The 19,121-nt window shown below is 31.0% G+C and overlaps 2 protein-coding genes across 2 annotated transcripts; one reads left to right on the top strand and one right to left on the bottom strand.

The window, feature by feature from the left end:
* Positions 1-363: 363 nt before the first annotated feature.
* Positions 364-3,206, bottom strand: LOC129297870 (AP-1 complex subunit sigma-1-like). The gene is made up of 7 exons (XM_054936213.1): positions 3,127-3,206; positions 2,671-2,757; positions 1,846-1,937; positions 1,655-1,763; positions 1,533-1,568; positions 825-911; positions 364-605 (listed from the first exon to the last, which is right to left on the bottom strand). Exons 1-7 carry the CDS (start codon positions 3,127-3,129, stop codon positions 534-536), a joined length of 486 nt encoding a protein of 161 aa, XP_054792188.1. The 5' UTR covers positions 3,130-3,206; the 3' UTR covers positions 364-533.
* Positions 3,207-13,815: 10,609 nt separating this feature from the next.
* LOC129300210 (ETHYLENE INSENSITIVE 3-like 1 protein) lies at positions 13,816-16,181 on the top strand. The gene has a single exon (XM_054938756.1). The coding sequence runs from the start codon at positions 13,816-13,818 to the stop codon at positions 16,003-16,005; it is 2,190 nt and encodes a 729-aa protein (XP_054794731.1). The 3' UTR covers positions 16,006-16,181.
* The last annotated feature ends 2,940 nt before the right edge of the window (positions 16,182-19,121 follow it).

Here is a 19,121-nt window from a genome sequence, read left to right as displayed (position 1 = left end):
CATGATATATTAACCATAATAAACATTTCCGATTTTGTTTCCTCTCAATGGAATGGATTTCATTTTCTTTCACGAAACAAATGTGCTATATATAATTTTGATATGTTTAAAAACTAATATAAAAAAAATTAGTTGAAAATTACATAGGTTGAGTAATAGTTAAATTAGGATCTCCCAAAGTATTTTATGGGGTGAAGGGGAGAGAAATTAGAAGAAAATAAATAGTAGATTCCTCATACGTGAGTTCATACGCATGAAAGTTATTTGATCCCATGTCTCCTTTTCAATTTCTATTCCAAAGCATTTTAAAGCTTCTATACGGTAATCACAAGAAAAAGGAAAAGAATAAAAGAAAAGAAAACATATAAACTGTTTCACATTTGTGCTGATTAATTGCTAGGATGTTGAGACACTTGCGTCTTTGAACAAATTATTGGCTGCAAAATAGTACAGGGAAACACATGGATGCGCACCAATCACATTGTCAGCACTTGGTAATATGAAACACAGAGCCAATGTAAGAAACGAAGCTCTTATTTGGTGGCTTGTGCAATAATGTTGCCTATTGAACTGGATTGCTCTTTAGCTGCTTCCACCAGCTCCTCCTGCACCTCATCCATACCATCACACCAACATTTTTGTCATTAAATTTGAATTCAGAAACAGAGTATGATAGGATAAAGGAAATGTTTAATCCAACATCATTAATCTTTGTCCTGGATGGTATTATAAGGAAAAATCATTCTCTTTTGGATTCACAAAACACTAGATATAGAACGTCTATTGTATTCTTATTGTCATCATTCAATTAACAACATTCATACCTGCGCAACTATTAGTCTCAAAGTTGTTCTTTTGCTAGTCTCCTGCACGTGTCCAGCTAGCAGAATTTCATCCAGCATATAATATGCCTGCCATGATCAAAGCTTTCGGAATCATTACGTATTGAATCCAAAAGCAACATCGGCAAGGCACGACACCATTTTTCTCTTGTTTCTCGTCACCATCCCTAATCAATGATTTGAGTTCATGCGCATGCTCATGCCATGACATATAACCTAGACTTGAAACGCATGAAGCGTTGTATTGGTATGAAATACAAAGCTTGAGATATGTCTAATTAAGTGAGCTAAACTATTTTGGTGGAAGACAACCCTCGGGCATGCGGAGAAACATAGTATTTCATTATAATTTGAAGTGCAGTCTAAGATGAATGTATACCAGATATGATATGATTATTTTTGAACCATTTAGAGTCTCATCATTAGCTACAGAGAAACAGCGACAGGCGACTGAACATTATAAGAATCAGAATGAAAGCTTCATCTTTTATTATTCAACTGATGAATACAAATGAACCTGACGGAATAAACTATCATAAACGTGATCAGTTTACATTCCTGACACTCGTAATTTGAAGGTAGGGATGGATGAAGCAAATCTAACAATTAAAAAAGAACAAGCACATGTTTATATGCACAATTTGGAACAAAAAGAAAATACATGAAAATAAGTTGAGGTTAGATATATACCTTGTGGAAATTAAAGATTAAATCCAGCTCGCAGACCTGATAAGAAAACCAATACAGTCGTTAACTTTGGACATGGGCAATGCAGTAGAATTTGAAAAAGGGGAGATTTAAGAAATACTCACACTACCAAAATAACGGTCCAGTGTCTCAACGTAATGGTGAATAATGGAAAGGGTCTCCAGTTCATTATCATCTTGATCAATGCAGAAGCAGAAGTAGAGGCTGGCATATCTAAACATAAACCAAAACCAAAACCAATAACACCCATAACTTTCTGTTAATGGCTGCCAATTCGGTAACAGTCTTTTCCTACCTTTTATAAACAACTTTAAGTCCTCTCCACTCCACAAAGTTGCAAAGCTTTGGAGGGCGAGGAAGAATTTGCGAACTTAGCTCTCGAATAACCTTTCAAAATGAAAGATATCAGAACAAGATAAACAGGCCAAGCATAGCAGTGGATAATTACATGTTCTTAGGACTTTTCAGTACAGAATCAATCAAATTGGCCCAACACCTTCCAAAGGAAACCAAAAAAAAATCCATGTAACTTAATTAATTTCTGTACCATTTATAACTCTTGGTAATTGACTCAACACCATAAATGACAAACCAGAACAAGAAATAAACTAAGCAGTGGATCACAAAGAGGTAATATAATGCAATTTGGATTGCGATTCTTGCTGCTGTAATGCACCATTCATTTAAGAGAGAGAGAGAGAGAGAGAGAAAGCAAAATAGGTCCGAATCAAAAGTATGTAAGAATCCAAATTCTAACTTTTTGACCATAAAAACAGTGGACAATTATAAAAGCTATGGGGTTATCACTTATCATGGGGTGTTGGGAAAATAGAGGTAAGGATCAATGGTACAAAAGATTTCAAAATGTAACTTCTTTGTCAACACTTAAATTTCCTTAATTATGTAATAATAGAAAAAACCCATAACACATAGTAATTAATTATCTATATCTTTTATTTAACTTCATCAAAGAACCATTAATAATAATGGAGGCACTTAATCAGATGATTCAAAAGACAAAATAACATATATTGTAGAGTATTTGGAATTCAGAACAACATAAAAAGGAAGAATCAGTGTTGGTAATACAATGATTGTTGGTTTCAAATCTGAGGAATACCTTGGATCTCTCCTTTTGGGAATAAGGTGAATACCATTTGGTAAGCCTTACTTTCCCTTGTCTACTGATAAGAATCACAAAGTGAATCTGCAATATAATTAAGAAGCCAACGAATTTACAAATTGTATTTGGAATTACACACACACACATCTAATGCAGCTTCAACCATGATATAATATTATCACACACAGTAGAATTGGTGCTTTATAGCAAATATTTTTCACGAGCAATAATGCAAATAGATGATATGCGCAAGGCGTGAAAAGAGATCCTTTGGGAAATCTAGAGCACTAAAGGAAAAACAGATTGTCCAAAAGCACGAAGAAAAAGGATTGTGATTTCTGGCCAAAAAGAGAAGTTAAAAGATCATGTAGAGCTCCATGTTGACGGATAAGAAAGAGAAGAGAATATTAGATTCATATTAGAGAGATCAAGGAGAAGATGAAATGCATTTACCATTAGGATTTCGTGGTGTCTCAGAAGAACTGAAAAACTATGTTGCTTTCTGATTATGTTGTTTTTACAGAAATAGAGAATCTTCTCTAATCTTGACCTCCCATCTTGTGGTCAAAAGTGAAAGGCTTTACTTTGTTTTATTTTATTTTTTAACGTGTGGTTTTTTCTGTTGCAATGTGTCTCTACCCCCAAAAATACAGTATCACCTTTGAAATTTTCTCAATTGTGTGCTTCAACTCAACTATTTTATTAACAAAATAAAATGTAAGACTACATATCATACAATTTATTTTTAAATAATACAAAAAGCTAACATTAAAATGTTTTTGCGTGTATGTATATTAAGAATTATCTACTATCAAAGCTACTACAGCTTTTGGTATTTGAGGCCCTCAAACGGAAAGTAACCTAATCTGAAATTTTATTTTTCATTTACAAGGCTCATGTCTAATAATTTGTTTAAAAACTTGAGTTTCTTTCACTTATTGATTATATCATTGGCATGTATGATAGTTTAATAATTAGACATACCTTTAAAATATATTTTTATGTAAAACTATATACTTCCTCCCTTAAAAAATGTAAGACATTTTTAATCGAATCTCACCCCCTAATAGAATAGTTACCTACTTTTCAACTAACTCTATTTTTTTATATTTATTCCTATTAAACACCCTATAATAAATATAAAATTATTTTCAATAGGAACACTTTTGAAAAAAAAGAAATGATTACACCTCGAAAGACTAAAAATACTTTAAATTTTTGAACATCAAACTTATCAAATTAAAAAATACCTTACATTTTTGAATGGAGGGAGTAAGTATAATCAATATAAAAATTAAATAGTTAAAGTGCTTCTTTATTCATTTAACTTTACATAAAATTTCATTTTGGTATCTAAATTTTAAAAAGTATCTTTTTAATTAATTTCACCAATAAAAAATTTCTATATTGAATTGTCCATATTAATTTTTTTCAAATATTGACACATTATATTTAATTTTTTAAAATAATAATGAATAGCACAAAAAATAATAGATTGAAATTAATGATAGCAATATTAAATAATTAAAAATATACTTTATAAAATTAAGACATTGAACTGAAACTTTAAATTTACATTTTACACAAAAAAAAATAGTTTATGGGAGAATTACACAAAAAGGGTCCTGGAGAAATGACACTAAAGGGCCACAAATTTGTGAACCAATAGTGAAGAACCATGGCAAAAATAATAAATGAAAAAGCTCTTTGCATGGTTGATAAAATAACTCAGTTTTAAATTGTGAAAACTTAATTTTAAACTTTAAAATATTAATTGCAAATAGATTATGGATTGTGAAAGCTTTATAAATCTGCGGATCTCGATTATAAATATTGAAAACTCAATTATTGTCGTTTCCCATTTTTCAATTAAACTTTTGAAATTATAAATTTTTAGCAATTTAAAACATATTTGCAACTTTCTTTCAATATTTACAATTGAGCTATTAAAATTTACAAAATTTTTGTAATTTACAACCTTTTCACAACCAAACTTTTAAGATTTACAACTAATCTTTCTAAATTTAAACTGACCTTCTAAATTTTACAACTGAGTCATATTGCTAATTGCGTAAGGGCAATTTAGTATTAACATCCAAATTCATGGTTTTAAAATGGCATTTCTTTATTCTAGTGGTCTTTCTATATCATGCTTCCATAGTTGAACTAGCCCAAGAGTTAATTGAGTCCATATGTGGCCATTGGTCCAATACTAAATCAGACCGGCGTTTGCTTGAGCAAATATTTGCACAATTTTATAAATAAAATAAAAAAAATGATAGGGAGATTTTAAAAAAATTAATTAATTTATGTCGAGTTTTATATGTCAAAATTTAAAAATTTACAACTCAATCTCTTAATTTTAGACTTATATTATGATAAATTTATAACTTATATTTTAAATTTTAACAGAGAAGATAAATTTTTTTATTCTTCATCCATGTTAAAATTTAAAAAATAAGTTATAAATTTATCACAATACAATTATAAAATTAAAAAATAGAGTTGTAAATTTTTAAAATTTGACACTTAAAACTTAATTTAAATTAATTGGTATTTTGGGACCCTTTTGTCATTTTCCCAATATTAAGGGGTTTCTTGTACATTTATATAGAACTTTAGATGAAATGCATATTCAAAGATTATAAAACAAATTATTTTTATATATTTATATATTAATATAAATTTTAAAATTTATACAAATTTGTACTTTCTTCGTCTCAAATTATAGAAAGCTTTTAAAAGAGTTTTTTCATTTCAAAATATAAAACACTTTAAGTAAATTAAGGTTTCACTAAATACATCAATTTCAATATTACCCTTTCTATCTCTATAATTAATTTCTGTCTCTTTTCTTTTCAATATATTAAATGATGGATATTTTTAAAATTTTATATTTTTATTTTAGAAAGATAAAGTTATTAAGTATATTTAATGAGGCTTATTAATATGTGAGATTTTTTCTAAAAGCATCTTATAATTTGGGACAGAGGGAGTACACTTTAGAAGTCATAATGTGATTTATTTTTTAAATTTTATTGAATGCATAGACGTAGTTAGGTATAGTGTTTTGATTTATATTTATTATAATATTTCATTTAAGTTGATTTAATTCGTGGGAATATTGTGAATGAAATTTAAAAGTTTTAATCTTTGCAAAACATCATAGTGTACTTCATATAATATAATTACCTCCTATTCCCATACCTATGCTTGTTTTTCGTGTAGATTTTTTCTATCTAATATAAAATATATAGTTTTTTGAGATTTCTCACATTGTAAGTATTACTGAGTAGTTGTAAAATTAGAAATTTATTTGATTAATATCCCATAACTTCAATTTCTTTAAAAATTATATAATTATACTTACTTCAATTCAAAATATAAGTATTTTCTTTTAATCAATCTTGATTCAAAACATAAGCAATTCAATAATTTATAAAAGAAATTTTTTAATTTATTCCTTTAATTTATTAATCTAGATTCTCGTGTATCTAAATTTATTACCCTCTTCCTATTTATGATAAATTGAAACTGATATTAAAAATGAAAAAAATATATACTTTTATAAAAGAAATTTTTTTATTAATATGCAAATCATTGTTAAAAATTACTTATAATTTAGATTGGAAGGAGCATAATTGTTGTCTGTTGATATAATTATAGTGGATAACTTCTCATCAATATGTTACAAAAATATCATTATTTACTTTATCTTTTACAATACAAATATTTCAATGATTTGTTTAAATAAGATCAACTTGCATGCACTAGCCACTGTCGCATTGATATAAAATCTTAAAATACTAATATACTCCCTCTATCCCAAATTATTATACTTTAAGAAGATTAAAATTTCATTACATAGGTTTATTTCAATTGTTTTGACTAAATGTGATGCGCAAGGCTTAAAGAAGGAATTATTGAGGCCCAATTTAGTTTTAACAAGAATGTAAGCCTAATAGTTAACCAGCCTTGCAAAGATTAACTAGGACACCACAGTTAAAGGCACAATGCCTCTTTCTATGATCTCCGCATAACATGGAGCACTCACTCCCCTACTCTCCTACAATGAGGTGAACTTTTGGTCCCTTGATGATGCTAATAGTTACCTATTCCTATTAGTACCAAGGTCCAAATTTTGAAGGAATGTGCCATTGCTTTTACCTATAAATAGGCACTAAGCAAATGATTAAGGCTCTCTCTTAACACTTTGCAAACTTAACCTAGTCAAACTAACTTGCCCAATGTAATACTTAAACAATTGACCTAGCATCACTCAAAGTTTGCCTAATGTGAGTCTCTTTGTTATTATAGTTTAGACTCCCTAGGCTATTTTCTTTATATTTCCCTCTATCTAGAAGAGCACTCTTTGTATTTACTAGTAAGCCAATCAAATATCATGCATCACTTGGCATGCTCCTAGTTTCTCATTCTACTTTGGCACTCCGAGGAAATTATAGTATAGGACCTTGAAAACCCACACAATCATTTGATCTAACTTTCACCTCGAGAATCTACTCATTTGACACACCTGGCAAAACCTTAAGAGGTGCGACGCTTTGACCCGAAACCAAGCTAACACCACTATTACCCTTTCTCTCTCTATTTAATTTTCATCTTTCTTTCTTTTTAATATATTAAATGAAGGGTGTTTTTAGAAATTTATATTTTTTTGAAAGAATAAACTTATTAAGTGTATTTAATGAGATTAATTAGTATGTGAAATTTTATCCAAAAGTATTTTATAATTTGGGACGGCAAAAGTATATAGATGATTTGCCAAAACAAGGATATAGAAAGTAAATCCATAAATACTTGATTGATGAAAAGAAATTTTTATTTTATTTTTTCCAATAAAAGAAACATTATAGTCATAAGACAAAAAATTTATGGAAATACCATAACTATTAGTTTGCTTTACTTGAATTAATTATAGGGCTCTAATAACAAAATTTAGTGAAATAATAAAAGTCAAACTATGCATTGGGCTGCTAATTTTACTACTTAATATATTTGATGCATGTATTAATAACATTTAATATGACTATGCAATTGTAAAAGTCAAAATATGACTATATCATACGAGATTAAATTGTCATAAAAAAAAAACTATTCTAGACTTCAATATAGAGCCTTTTCTAGATGTTCTGTTTGATCCAAAATATAAGATATTAGGTAAGTTTTATATATTCTTTCAATTATACCCATATTTTTTTATATTATACTCAATTATTTAATAAAGTGTTTTAAGTAAGTCAAATATTATATTTATTCCATTCAAGGGCATGATTGAAAAAAATGTGAAGTTTTTTAAAAAATCAAGATTTTAACCAAATTTTTTTGAGAAATGTAAATTAGTTTTTTATACAAAGAAATGTAAATTAGTTAATAATAATTTATATCTTCATGCAAATGAAGTATATTAAAAGAAGCTAATAATAATGTAGATTGGCTTGTGATTATCATCACAAAAATGATAATTACACTTACAATTTTATACTCCCTTCTTATAGGGTTTAGAAATTTGCTTTCAGTATATTGTTGTCACAAGCAGCATGCTAATCAAGGTATTTTAATAGATTATAGTTTTATTAATTTTAAAACAACTCCATCTAATTTCTAATTAATATTTTAATTAACTTACATTTAGTCGTTCCTTATCTCACTCTTATAATTATCTTTAAAGGAATATTGATAAGGTATTTCTCTTCTTCTAACACACACACACACAAACAAAAGAAAACAAGAAATTTAAAATGGATTAGTAGAAATTTATGAAGGAAAAATTTTATCTTTTTATGGATTTGTGACATAAAAGCAAATTTTTATTAAAAAATTATGATCAAAAAATTTACAACAAATTTGTCTATGTTATGTCAGTTGCAAATTTATTCATTATAAATCTATCCCAAATTTCATGTTATAAATAGTATATAAATGAGAACTTTATGATTGTTTAGGTTGTTCAAGTATGTGTGGACAAGAGATGATGTGAAAAGTCTCACATCAGATAAAGTTGGGCACAATAACTTATTTATAATAAATGAGAAAAGCTCATAAACTTGAACCTTGAGATTGAGTTAAATTGTGATGTCCTTATGCTAATCTTGCTTATTTTTCATCTCCCTCCATTTTCAGGTGGTCATTCTCTATTTTCAACAAGTGGTATCAGAGTTAGATTTCATTTAGACTTGTAGGTTCATTATTATGCTTTCAATTGATATTATAAAAAGTAGGATTGACTCTAGTTTGAAGGCCATGAAATTGGATTTTCTTAAAGTAGGGACTTAGTGTTTGGGATGTCTTTAATATAGGGAGATTGTGGACTCACATTTGAGGGAGAGATTGTTAGGTTATCCTTGGACTTAAAATGATATGAAAAGTCCCATATCGAATAAAATTGTGTTTAATAATTAGTATATAATAAAAAAAAATGACTTATAAACTTAAGTCCTGAGATTTTAAAGCATATTTCCCTTAATTTTGTTCATTTTTCCTCTTTCCTATTCTTAGGTGGCCACTCCCCTTCCTTACAAGTGGTATCAGAGTCAGGTTTCACTCAAGACTTAAAAGCTCGTTATTGCACACACGTTTGAAGCTAAAAAATGAGACTGATTTTATTGTAGTAGGAATTTGTATGTTCTATACCATTTAAAGCCTGTATAACATTAAGTTTAATAACTAATATATTACAAAAAAAAAAGATCCATAAACTTAATTAAGCTTTAAAATTTTAAGTTAAAGTGTAGTGTCTTTCTGTTAATATTGCCAATTTTTTATCTCCTCCTAGGGTGGTCTCTCCTCATTCTTAACAATGATATTGAAAATAAACAAAAAGAGACTATTATATTTTTTAGGATCATTTAAGCTAAAGATCAATTTCAACTCGGACTCACTATCAAAATATCATATATTTGTGACGTTTAGATTCAAGAACTTAATATTAAGAAGAAAAGAAACCATGCAGTATTGTAATATCTAACAATTCTTACTTAGATTTTATTTTCAATAATGAATGCCAACCATTCATTTTAAACAACTACTAGTTGAATTAACTTGTAACTTCAAAAATTTTAAATTAGTGAGATTGTAATCATTTAAGTTTGAATTATTGTTTACTAGTATATTTAAGGAGAGAGATTAACCATTTCAATGATGTCAGACAACCGATATCAAATCACTTAATTTTGTGTGTCAAAACTACTTGAATTCATATGCGTATAGCATATAAAACTTAACATTTAAGAGTTTGTTGTTAAATAAGGATTTTAATTCAGTAACTAGACGCATTGAGTGCTTGTATCATTTGAGCTGTTGAAATCCATATTAACGGTTTAAATAAACTCACTAATTCATTAATCTTAAGTGGAGTATGAATTTAGAACCATTGATATGAATTTTAATGATTTAGATAGTTCGTACAATCACCAAATCTAAATTCATTAAATAATTATTGCTTGCAGTTAAATTTATAAAATGGAACTAGATTTTACAATCAGATATACCTAATACCTAACTTCTTATTAAATTAACAATATGGCTGCACTTTTCTAGGAATAAGGAAGCTGATTCTACACCAATTGACGATATGTCAGTTACTATAATGGTTGGGTAGTTTAAGGGTCAATATAGCCAAAGGAAGAATGAGAAAACCCTGCTATTAAATGTTGGTTCACTAGGTTATTAAATGACCATATGTCAGTTATTTAATTTGCCATAGGATTCATAACATTAATTATATTGTAGGCTCAAATTCTGCTGTCAAGACGAGAATCTTATGAGCATTTGTAAGTGCTTATACAATACTCTGAGTTTAAACATGCTCTGATCCTAGTAAACTTCCGGGACTCAACTCACTAAACTTTTACATGTATAATAAAAAAAGGGAAAGCTTGAATTTAAGTCTCAAGGAAACCATAGAAATTGCTTGAGAGAATATTCTATAATAATTAATATTGAAGTCCAACTCAGACTTGTATGTATATGAATCATCTTCAAAAGTTTTGCATGCAAGGCTACGTGGTAAAAGGACTTTAAAAGATTAGAACACATGAAGTTTGAGAATTAATTGAAGATTATTGATTTTGGAAATTGACAGAGAGATATTGAAATAGGAGAAACAGAGAAATATACCTAATCTAATCAATGAGATTAGATTTTAATTAAGAGCATGTAAATTGTGGAAGCTAAAAGGAGGAAATATATATAATGGCAGGTGTATTGTTGTCATCTCAAGTAAGCCATACATTATCAACTTCACATACGCATTTATGCACATACAATTATCACAGACATGAACTAACAAATCTAACATATATAATTAACTCACAATAGTCCTCCTCAACCTTGGTCAGCAAGTATAAAAGAAGACATCTGGAGGTGTGAGGGGACAATGTGTTAGCATTGGAAATCAATGTTATACAATATATATAATCACTGTTGGTGAAGTAAGGAATGATATTAGCCGAAAAAAGGTTAACTAAAAGTAATATAATTCATATAATAATATTATCAATATCAACATATGATACAAAATAATTTATAAAAAATTGTACTATTCATAAGTGATGAATGATACAACTCATTTAATTTGTTGGATATAACTTTATATATGCACTAATACATAAAATAATTTGTCTAGACCAAAACACAACTAGAAATATTAGTAAAAAAAACTAGATCGAGATGCTTGGAATCTCAAACTTTAGACAGTAGGAACAAAACATGATCATAATAATGGGGGGTCACTAGGCACGTGCAAGCGTGCACCATTGTTTAAAAGAAAAAAGAAAAAAACTTTAGCGCACAATGCGCAGGCATGAAAAACACAAAAAAATTTTTGGTAAACACATGCATTTTGCAACTCTTTTACATTTTTGTTCTTTTTACTTACAATTTTATTTATGGCTTTTATTCTCATCACTTCATTTTTTTTAAATCAATCTTCAACGATGATGTGGCTCATCATAGAACAAATGTCATCAATATGCTAGCATATATAGCTCTATCCTATTTTTTGATTAGCAACAATTTAGCTACAAATAAAAATATATCAAGTATTAAAAAAAAAGATGAGTGAATGTAGACAAAGATGAAAGTGAAATCTGTTTTCCCTTTCCATTTACTCATGATTTTTCGATTAAATGGCTCTTTCAATTTTTTCCTTGTCACCCCATTATGCCATATATATCTAAAAGCAAGAAATCAATATCATTATCAACGTAAAATATAGACAAAATGTACATAGAATTTTACTATTTTCAAATTATAAATAATTCAACTCATCTTTGGCTTCATACAATGCATGGGCTAAGCCTAATTATTATAAATATTACCTACCATACTATTTGTTTTTTAATAATATAGTATGTAACAAATGTCTACAATAACTATGATAACCATGTGCATTGTACAAAATTCAAAACGCAAGTTATGATATATTTATATAAATATCGTCAATTTAATAACGTCTCAGCCCAAAAATATACTGAATAATTTTACAATAATAATGAATTATTTACATGTAATGATGTAAAACTTAAAAATTATTAGAACTTTATATTATATATTGATATATTTATATTTTATATTATTGTTGTGACATGAACATTGCAAGAGTTCAATTTATAAATTTAAAGAGAAGATGCAGCCCTCCGTGTAAGATTAATATTTTATATTGACAGTGATGAATCGAAAAAAAAAAATTAGGAGATTCTAAACAATTATTCTCTGGGGCTTGTTTATTGATATTACTTATTTATTTATATAAATATGGCCAATTAAATAATGTCTCCAAATATATTACATGCTAAATAAATCCATATGAATTATTCACATGTAACTAGATTGTGGGTCTGTGCATTGCATGAAATTTAATTGAGTCTTATTTTGTGACCTGATAATATACATATAGAGGGATGATACATATAAAAGTTAAAAAAAAAAATGGTCAAAGGAATTGTAACGGTGGGATTAAAATGAAAGGAGGGATTTCCAAGAAGTCGTGACGAGCCATTAAATGCGTTGCCATCCATTAAATGGCAGAGAGGAGGCATTAACAATCCAAGAATGAAGCAGAATCGCAGCGATATTCCAATAAGGGAACTTCATAACTTTCAGAATCTGAAATCATAAATTGCAATTCTTTCAGGTGATTTATTAGCAAACGACGCAACACTCCGACACGATCCCCACACACTACTCATTTATTCTTCTCTACCGTCCCTGCCTATAAAAACAATCCCTCATTTCGGCTCTCCCACATCACTTCACATCAATCTTCTCTCTTTTTCTCTGTCTTCCTGGAGATATTCTGGTATGCTTATTAATTCGCTTTCAGAGTTTCAGTATCGTCTCTTCTTGTTTGCCTGCTCTCCCGTGTTTGTTGGTCCCTCAAGGACGCTTTTATTTTCATCCTTTTCTTTTTTCCCCGCGTCTTTTCTACTTGTTTTTGCCTCACTCGTGTTTTCTGTTAACTTTGTATTCCGCTGCGCGATGTCGTATGTGTTCAACGGCACTTTGCTTGGAATTTTGAATGTCTGTTTATTCCTTTTCTCAAAAAGTTTCTTTTGAATCTTCTCTCTCTCCGTTAGTCGTTATTTCTCTTATCTATGATAGAGTGACGCGAGAATCTTTATATTGAGACTTCTTCGTGATTTAAATTTGCGTGCAACCAAAATGGCAAAACTTGTCTTTTTATCTGAAATGTCGAAAGTTTCTTTTTGGTCTTTTAATGTCCTGGAAAATAGAAAATATTAAAAGATCAGAGCTATGAGATAGAATATGTAGTTGTCGGTACTCTTAATGTGGATTCATGCATACTTTGGTCAATAGTCACTAGCGAATTTAAAAAAAAAAAAAAACACACACACACACACACACGCACACGAGTATAGGTCGGAATAATTCTTTATTTATATTGAGAAAATCATTGTAAAACACATGTATGCCATTTAACATAAAGTAGCCACTAAAACTTCAAAAAACCTAACTATGCATAGAGACATTGATTACAAAAATATTCAATTTTCTTCTAAAAATGTGTTTGACTTTATTTTATGTACTGGCTTAATTAATGTTGGTTTTATCGCTTGTTGACAGATATACAAAGGGTAATATTAAAGGTGAGATAGAATCCATATGATGACAATGTTCGATGACATGGCAACCTTTAGTGGCGATCTGGATATGATGGTTGCTCCCTTTGTGGATGGAAATAACTCTACACAACAATCTGAACCCGACTTGACAATCGAAGATGATTACAGCGATGATGAAGACCTTGATGTGGAGGAATTGGAGAGGAGGATTTGGAAGAACAAACTTCGCCTGAAACGCCTAAGAGAGCAAGGTGGAACAAGAGATGGACTTGAAATCGCTAGGCAAAGGCAACAAAACTCAGAAGAACAGGCAAGGAGGAAGAAGATGGCAAGAGCTCAAGATGGAATATTGAGGTACATGCTCAAGATGATGGAGGTTTGCCAAGCTCAAGGCTTCGTGTATGGCATCATCCCTGAGAATGGAAAACCAGTCACTGGAGCTTCTGACAACCTCCGTGCATGGTGGAAGGATAGAGTCAGATTTGATCGAAATGGTCCGGCTGCAATCGCTAAATATCGAGCAGATTCTCTCGCTAGTAAGAATAATGGGTTGAATACTGTTGGTCCAACGCCTTGCACCTTGCAAGAGATTCAAGACACAACATTGGGTTCTCTCTTGTCAACTCTAATGCAGCATTGCGATCCCCCTCAAAGGCGATATCCACTGGAAAAAGGTGTCGCACCACCGTGGTGGCCAACTGGCAAAGAAGAATGGTGGCCCCAAATCGGAATGCAGAGAGACCAAGGTCCTCCACCATACAAGAAGCCTCACGACTTGAAGAAGGCATATAAGATTGGGGTTCTCACTGCTGTTATCAAGCACATCTCACCCAACATTCCTAAGATTCGAAAGCTAGTGAGGCAGTCTAAGTGTCTTCAAGATAAAATGACAGCCAAGGAAAGTGCCGCGTGGATTGCCATTGTGAATCAGGAGGAGGCCTTGGCTCGACAACTTTATCCTGATTATCGCCCACCATCATCATCCCCTGGAGCTAGCAGCTCTGTAGTTGATGACTTCAATGAGTATGACGTTGAAGGGATGTTGGAGGCATCCATTTTGGACCTAGAGGATCGCCGAAAATGTGACAATTTTATCAACACGCCCAAGATAGATGTAATCAAGGGAGGGATGTCATTGCACCAACCTGCTTCTCATCATGCAATGAAGAGGAAGATTCCTTGTGACTTCAACAACACAATGATGAAAGAGCCACAGATTTTCACATGTCAACATCCTCTGTGTCCTTACAGCGAACCTCGTGTTGGTTTTCCGGATAGGATTTCTAGGGACAACCATCAACTCAATTGCCCATACAAAAGTGTTTCTTCAAATTACAGAGGTTTATCAAGTTTTCATGTTGATGAGGTTAAGGCAATCATATCGACCTCATCCTTTGTTCGACCCAAATCAAATCCTCGGCCTCAATCTGTTACTTTGGCTCTACCAGCACCACAACCACCACCAATAACGCTAGCAGCGTTAAATATGTCTAGGCTTGGAGTTCCAAACAATAACCAGAAAAGGATGGCTGATCTAGTGCCAATCTATGGCTCAAACTTTCAAGGCAATGGTGGTGGCAACAGCATGAGTTCAAGTGCTAACCTTGTAGTTGCAGAAAATCAACTGATCATTCCCCAGCAACAAATGGTTCAAAGGCATCAAGATAATTTTTGTGGTGATCAAGGGATGATGAATGGGGTTAGCTTCTTTCAAGATTCAAGCATGACTAATAACAACAACCAACTTCAGATGTTTGCACCACAGGAAGCTCATCAGTTTGACCCCTTCAAGGCTTTGAATTCTTCTTTTGAGACAAGCCACAACAACTTCATCATCAACAACAGCAGCAGCAGCAACATCATCAATAGCAGCAGCAGCAGCAACAACATCATCATCAGCAGCAATAGCAACATTATCAGCAGCACCAACAACAACAACAACTGCATCATCAGCAGCAATAACAACAACATCATTAACAACAGCAATAACAGCAACACTACTATCATCAACAGCAACAACAACAACAACTCCAACATCATCAATAGCAATAACAACATTAACATGGGCAATGACAACAATGATGTGATGATCAACAATGAGACCAATTTCAATGTGATGTTTGGGTCCCCAAGTGATTTTGGGTCTTTTGATCTGAGGGAGAATATGCAAGGAGCGGGAATAATAATGGATAAGCAGCAGGAAGCAGAGATAGCAGCATGGTTCGAGTGAAGGAGAGTGTGGCAATAACAAGAGGATCGGATGTTCATCAATCCTTTTACGTCTCTTTGTTACATATCAGCATAGCCCCCGTCTCCCCTCTCCCTTTCTTTTGTTTTGTTTTGTTTTTTGCCAATAATAATGAGGGTGTGTGCCCCCTCTATCACTTCAATCTCTGCACTGTCTTGTGTTTATAGATGGTCGTATCAATAAATAAGGTCTTTATTATGCTACGTGTTTATATTACCTAGATTCTATCGATTTTTCAATAAATTGGTCAACGAGCGCGCTCGCATTTATATAGATTTGATAGTAGTGTGTATGTTACTGCACGCACAATGAAATAACATTAAGCGTGGATTCAACTTATATATATGTCTATATATTATAAATGATGATTAATTAACTAATACAAGTATCGTGAAACTCAAGTGGAATAAATGCAAAGATTTTAAAAACGAGCAAAAATATGTAACTTAAAATAATGTCGATATAAAGAAAAATTAGTATCTTCTATTCATGTTAAATTTTGCTGACGGGATCAAATATAATATGTATCTATTCACTGGGACCCAGTATTCTCAAATTAAATTAATTAATTATGGATTTAAGCGTTAAAAATATTTATGGTGGTGTTTTAATTAAACTAAAAATGAATCGACTATTCTACTCGTTTCATTGATTACTGAGAATATATAAGTATATAACGTCAAACGTTGAGGATTTAGAAAACAACATACCGGGATTGAACTCCAGAGTCACAATCTGATAATTAAAGGAGGTCAGTACTCCTGGATAATATATCATTGAAAGCAGATATATAAAGTGTCATCTATCAAAACAAATAAAATTGACAGGAATAAAATCCTTTTTATGAAGAATTTCCGTTTTCAATCTTTAATAAATAGACAAGACAATCAACCCAAAAAATCATGGGATTTAACCAGATCTATTTCCAATGATCTAGAAGTTTTTCATTATAGATTTGTTGAGGATAATTATTTATTTGAAAAATTAATCTATTCAAATTAATATTGCACTATAAAATTTGATCAAAATGAACTATTATAGCATCTTAAATACATATGACCTATAAGCTCGCTTGTGGCACATCTATTTGAAATAGAATTTAACCAAACAATAAAATGTTACACACACACACACGTTGAAATAATGCGAAAAACTAATCGCATGCCTCGAGAACGCTTAAAAGGTGATTAATTCTATTGCGCTTAAACGATAATTTTGACGAGACCTGAATTATGGTTAGTGTCGATATGAATTACAATGATTACAATTAAAAAAAAGATAAATAGATAACTTTAATTTGTACATGGTTAAGAGGAGGCAATTTAGTTTTTAAAAAATGGGAGAGACAGATATCTTTCCATTTCTCCTGCCGAAATTAATTGCTTGTAATTCATCACCAATAAAATTTAAAGGCAGCAATCACAATTAACATAAGACATATCCAAGTTATTTACACCCAAATGTTTGGCTTTAAGTTGACCTTTACAATTAAGGTTTTAAGATCCGAACTAACCCGAATGATTAGATTGTTACCCATTGAAGAAAGTAGGCTAGTTCAACCAATTGACTCGTATTACCAGCTGGCCTATCTCAAATTAGATGGTTTTTAAAGATCAGGAAAAGACTCAAAACTCAAAATGGGTTTTTATAGGTCAAAAGCGGGTCATAGAAGGGCAAAAATGGTACTTTGAAAATCTTAAACCCTTTCATTCTTTTCTAAGTCAATTGAACAACCACATGTCCTAAGTCCTCACCGAATCTTCAGTTTCACTCTTCTCTTCTTACTTCTCTCTCAGTCTCGCTATGCATTCTTGGCCTTCTCGATTCACTCTTTAGTCTCCATCATTCACCGTCACCCAGGTATCTATCAAATGGTGTTGTGCTCGACATTCTTCTTCATTCTTTGTCTTCACTTCTCTCTTAGTCTCACTAGTCACTTCGCATTCTCAGTTGATCCTCGTGCAGGTACGTAGCTATCAAAATAGTTAGATGGTATCAAGCTCTACCTTCTTCATTCTTCATCTTCTTCATGGATTGTTCTCTCTTAGTCCTAATGAGATTTTCTTTCTCCCTTATTTATCTCTCTCCCTAATTTAACCTAATCTCCATAGTCCTGAATGGTATCGACTAAAGGATTGAACCTATTTTTTATTATCTAAGAGTTTATTGCAAATAGGGGTTTTTTTTTTCAATTGACGATGCCAAAATCTTGATGCACATGAGAGCCTGCTACTTTGCTATGTAATTCTATATTGACAAATTAGGAAGGCTATATTCTTTGTTTACTTTTGATTTATTAATTTACTTGTTTAGGTGTATAAAATGTCATTAGAACATCCTAAATTCTTAATTTTGAAATTAATTACTAATTAGGGGTAAATTAGTGATTGATTGGAATTTTGGATGATGAAGTAATGTTTTAACCCTTTAAGGTGTTGATTGTGTAGATTCGAGTGGAAGGATTGCATCTCAAAGTAAAATGTTAAGTACGGTGATGATTTCCCTCACTATACCACCCGCTGTGGCACATGATACATCCGCTGTGGTGCATAGCACAAAAAGTTGCACAAAGGAGATGTGTCTAGCTTATAGAACTAGAGGAAGGAGGAAGGGAAAATGTGTGAGAAAGGAAGAGAAGGCCAAATCTATGCTAGGGTAAGAAATTTTAAGAGCTTGGGAGATATTTTCAACTAATAACTTGCTAGGTAAGTTTCATACCACCTTTAGCTCTGATGCTATCCTAATTTTGTTTTAGTATAAATTATAGAGAAATTGAATCAGCAAGTATTAAGAGGTTTATTTTTTAGCCTTTAGTAATAAGAAGATTTTTGAAAATCAAGTGAAGCTTTTACAACTAGTTTAGGAGTTAGTGATAAAGCTTTAAAGTTGTAAGCTTGAAATAGCCCTTATAATATTTGACTTACTTAATCATAATCAACTACTAAATCCAAGGTAATCAAGGGTCTAACTCTAATAAGGATTACCAAGTTTGTTAAATTACACAATTACTCCCACACACTTTCTACATTCCCAAATCAAAGTTTAAAACATATACGAAAGTATGAGAATCCAAAAATCAAAGCATTTACAAAAGAAAT

Source organism: Prosopis cineraria, unplaced genomic scaffold (genome assembly GCF_029017545.1).
Source record: "Prosopis cineraria cultivar Desert tree isolate PC_DT_omini unplaced genomic scaffold, ASM2901754v1 PC2, whole genome shotgun sequence".
NCBI lineage: Eukaryota > Viridiplantae > Streptophyta > Magnoliopsida > Fabales > Fabaceae > Prosopis > Prosopis cineraria.
The sequence above is the reverse complement of the archived record's forward strand: the minus strand, read 5'-3'. Positions and strand labels throughout refer to the sequence as shown.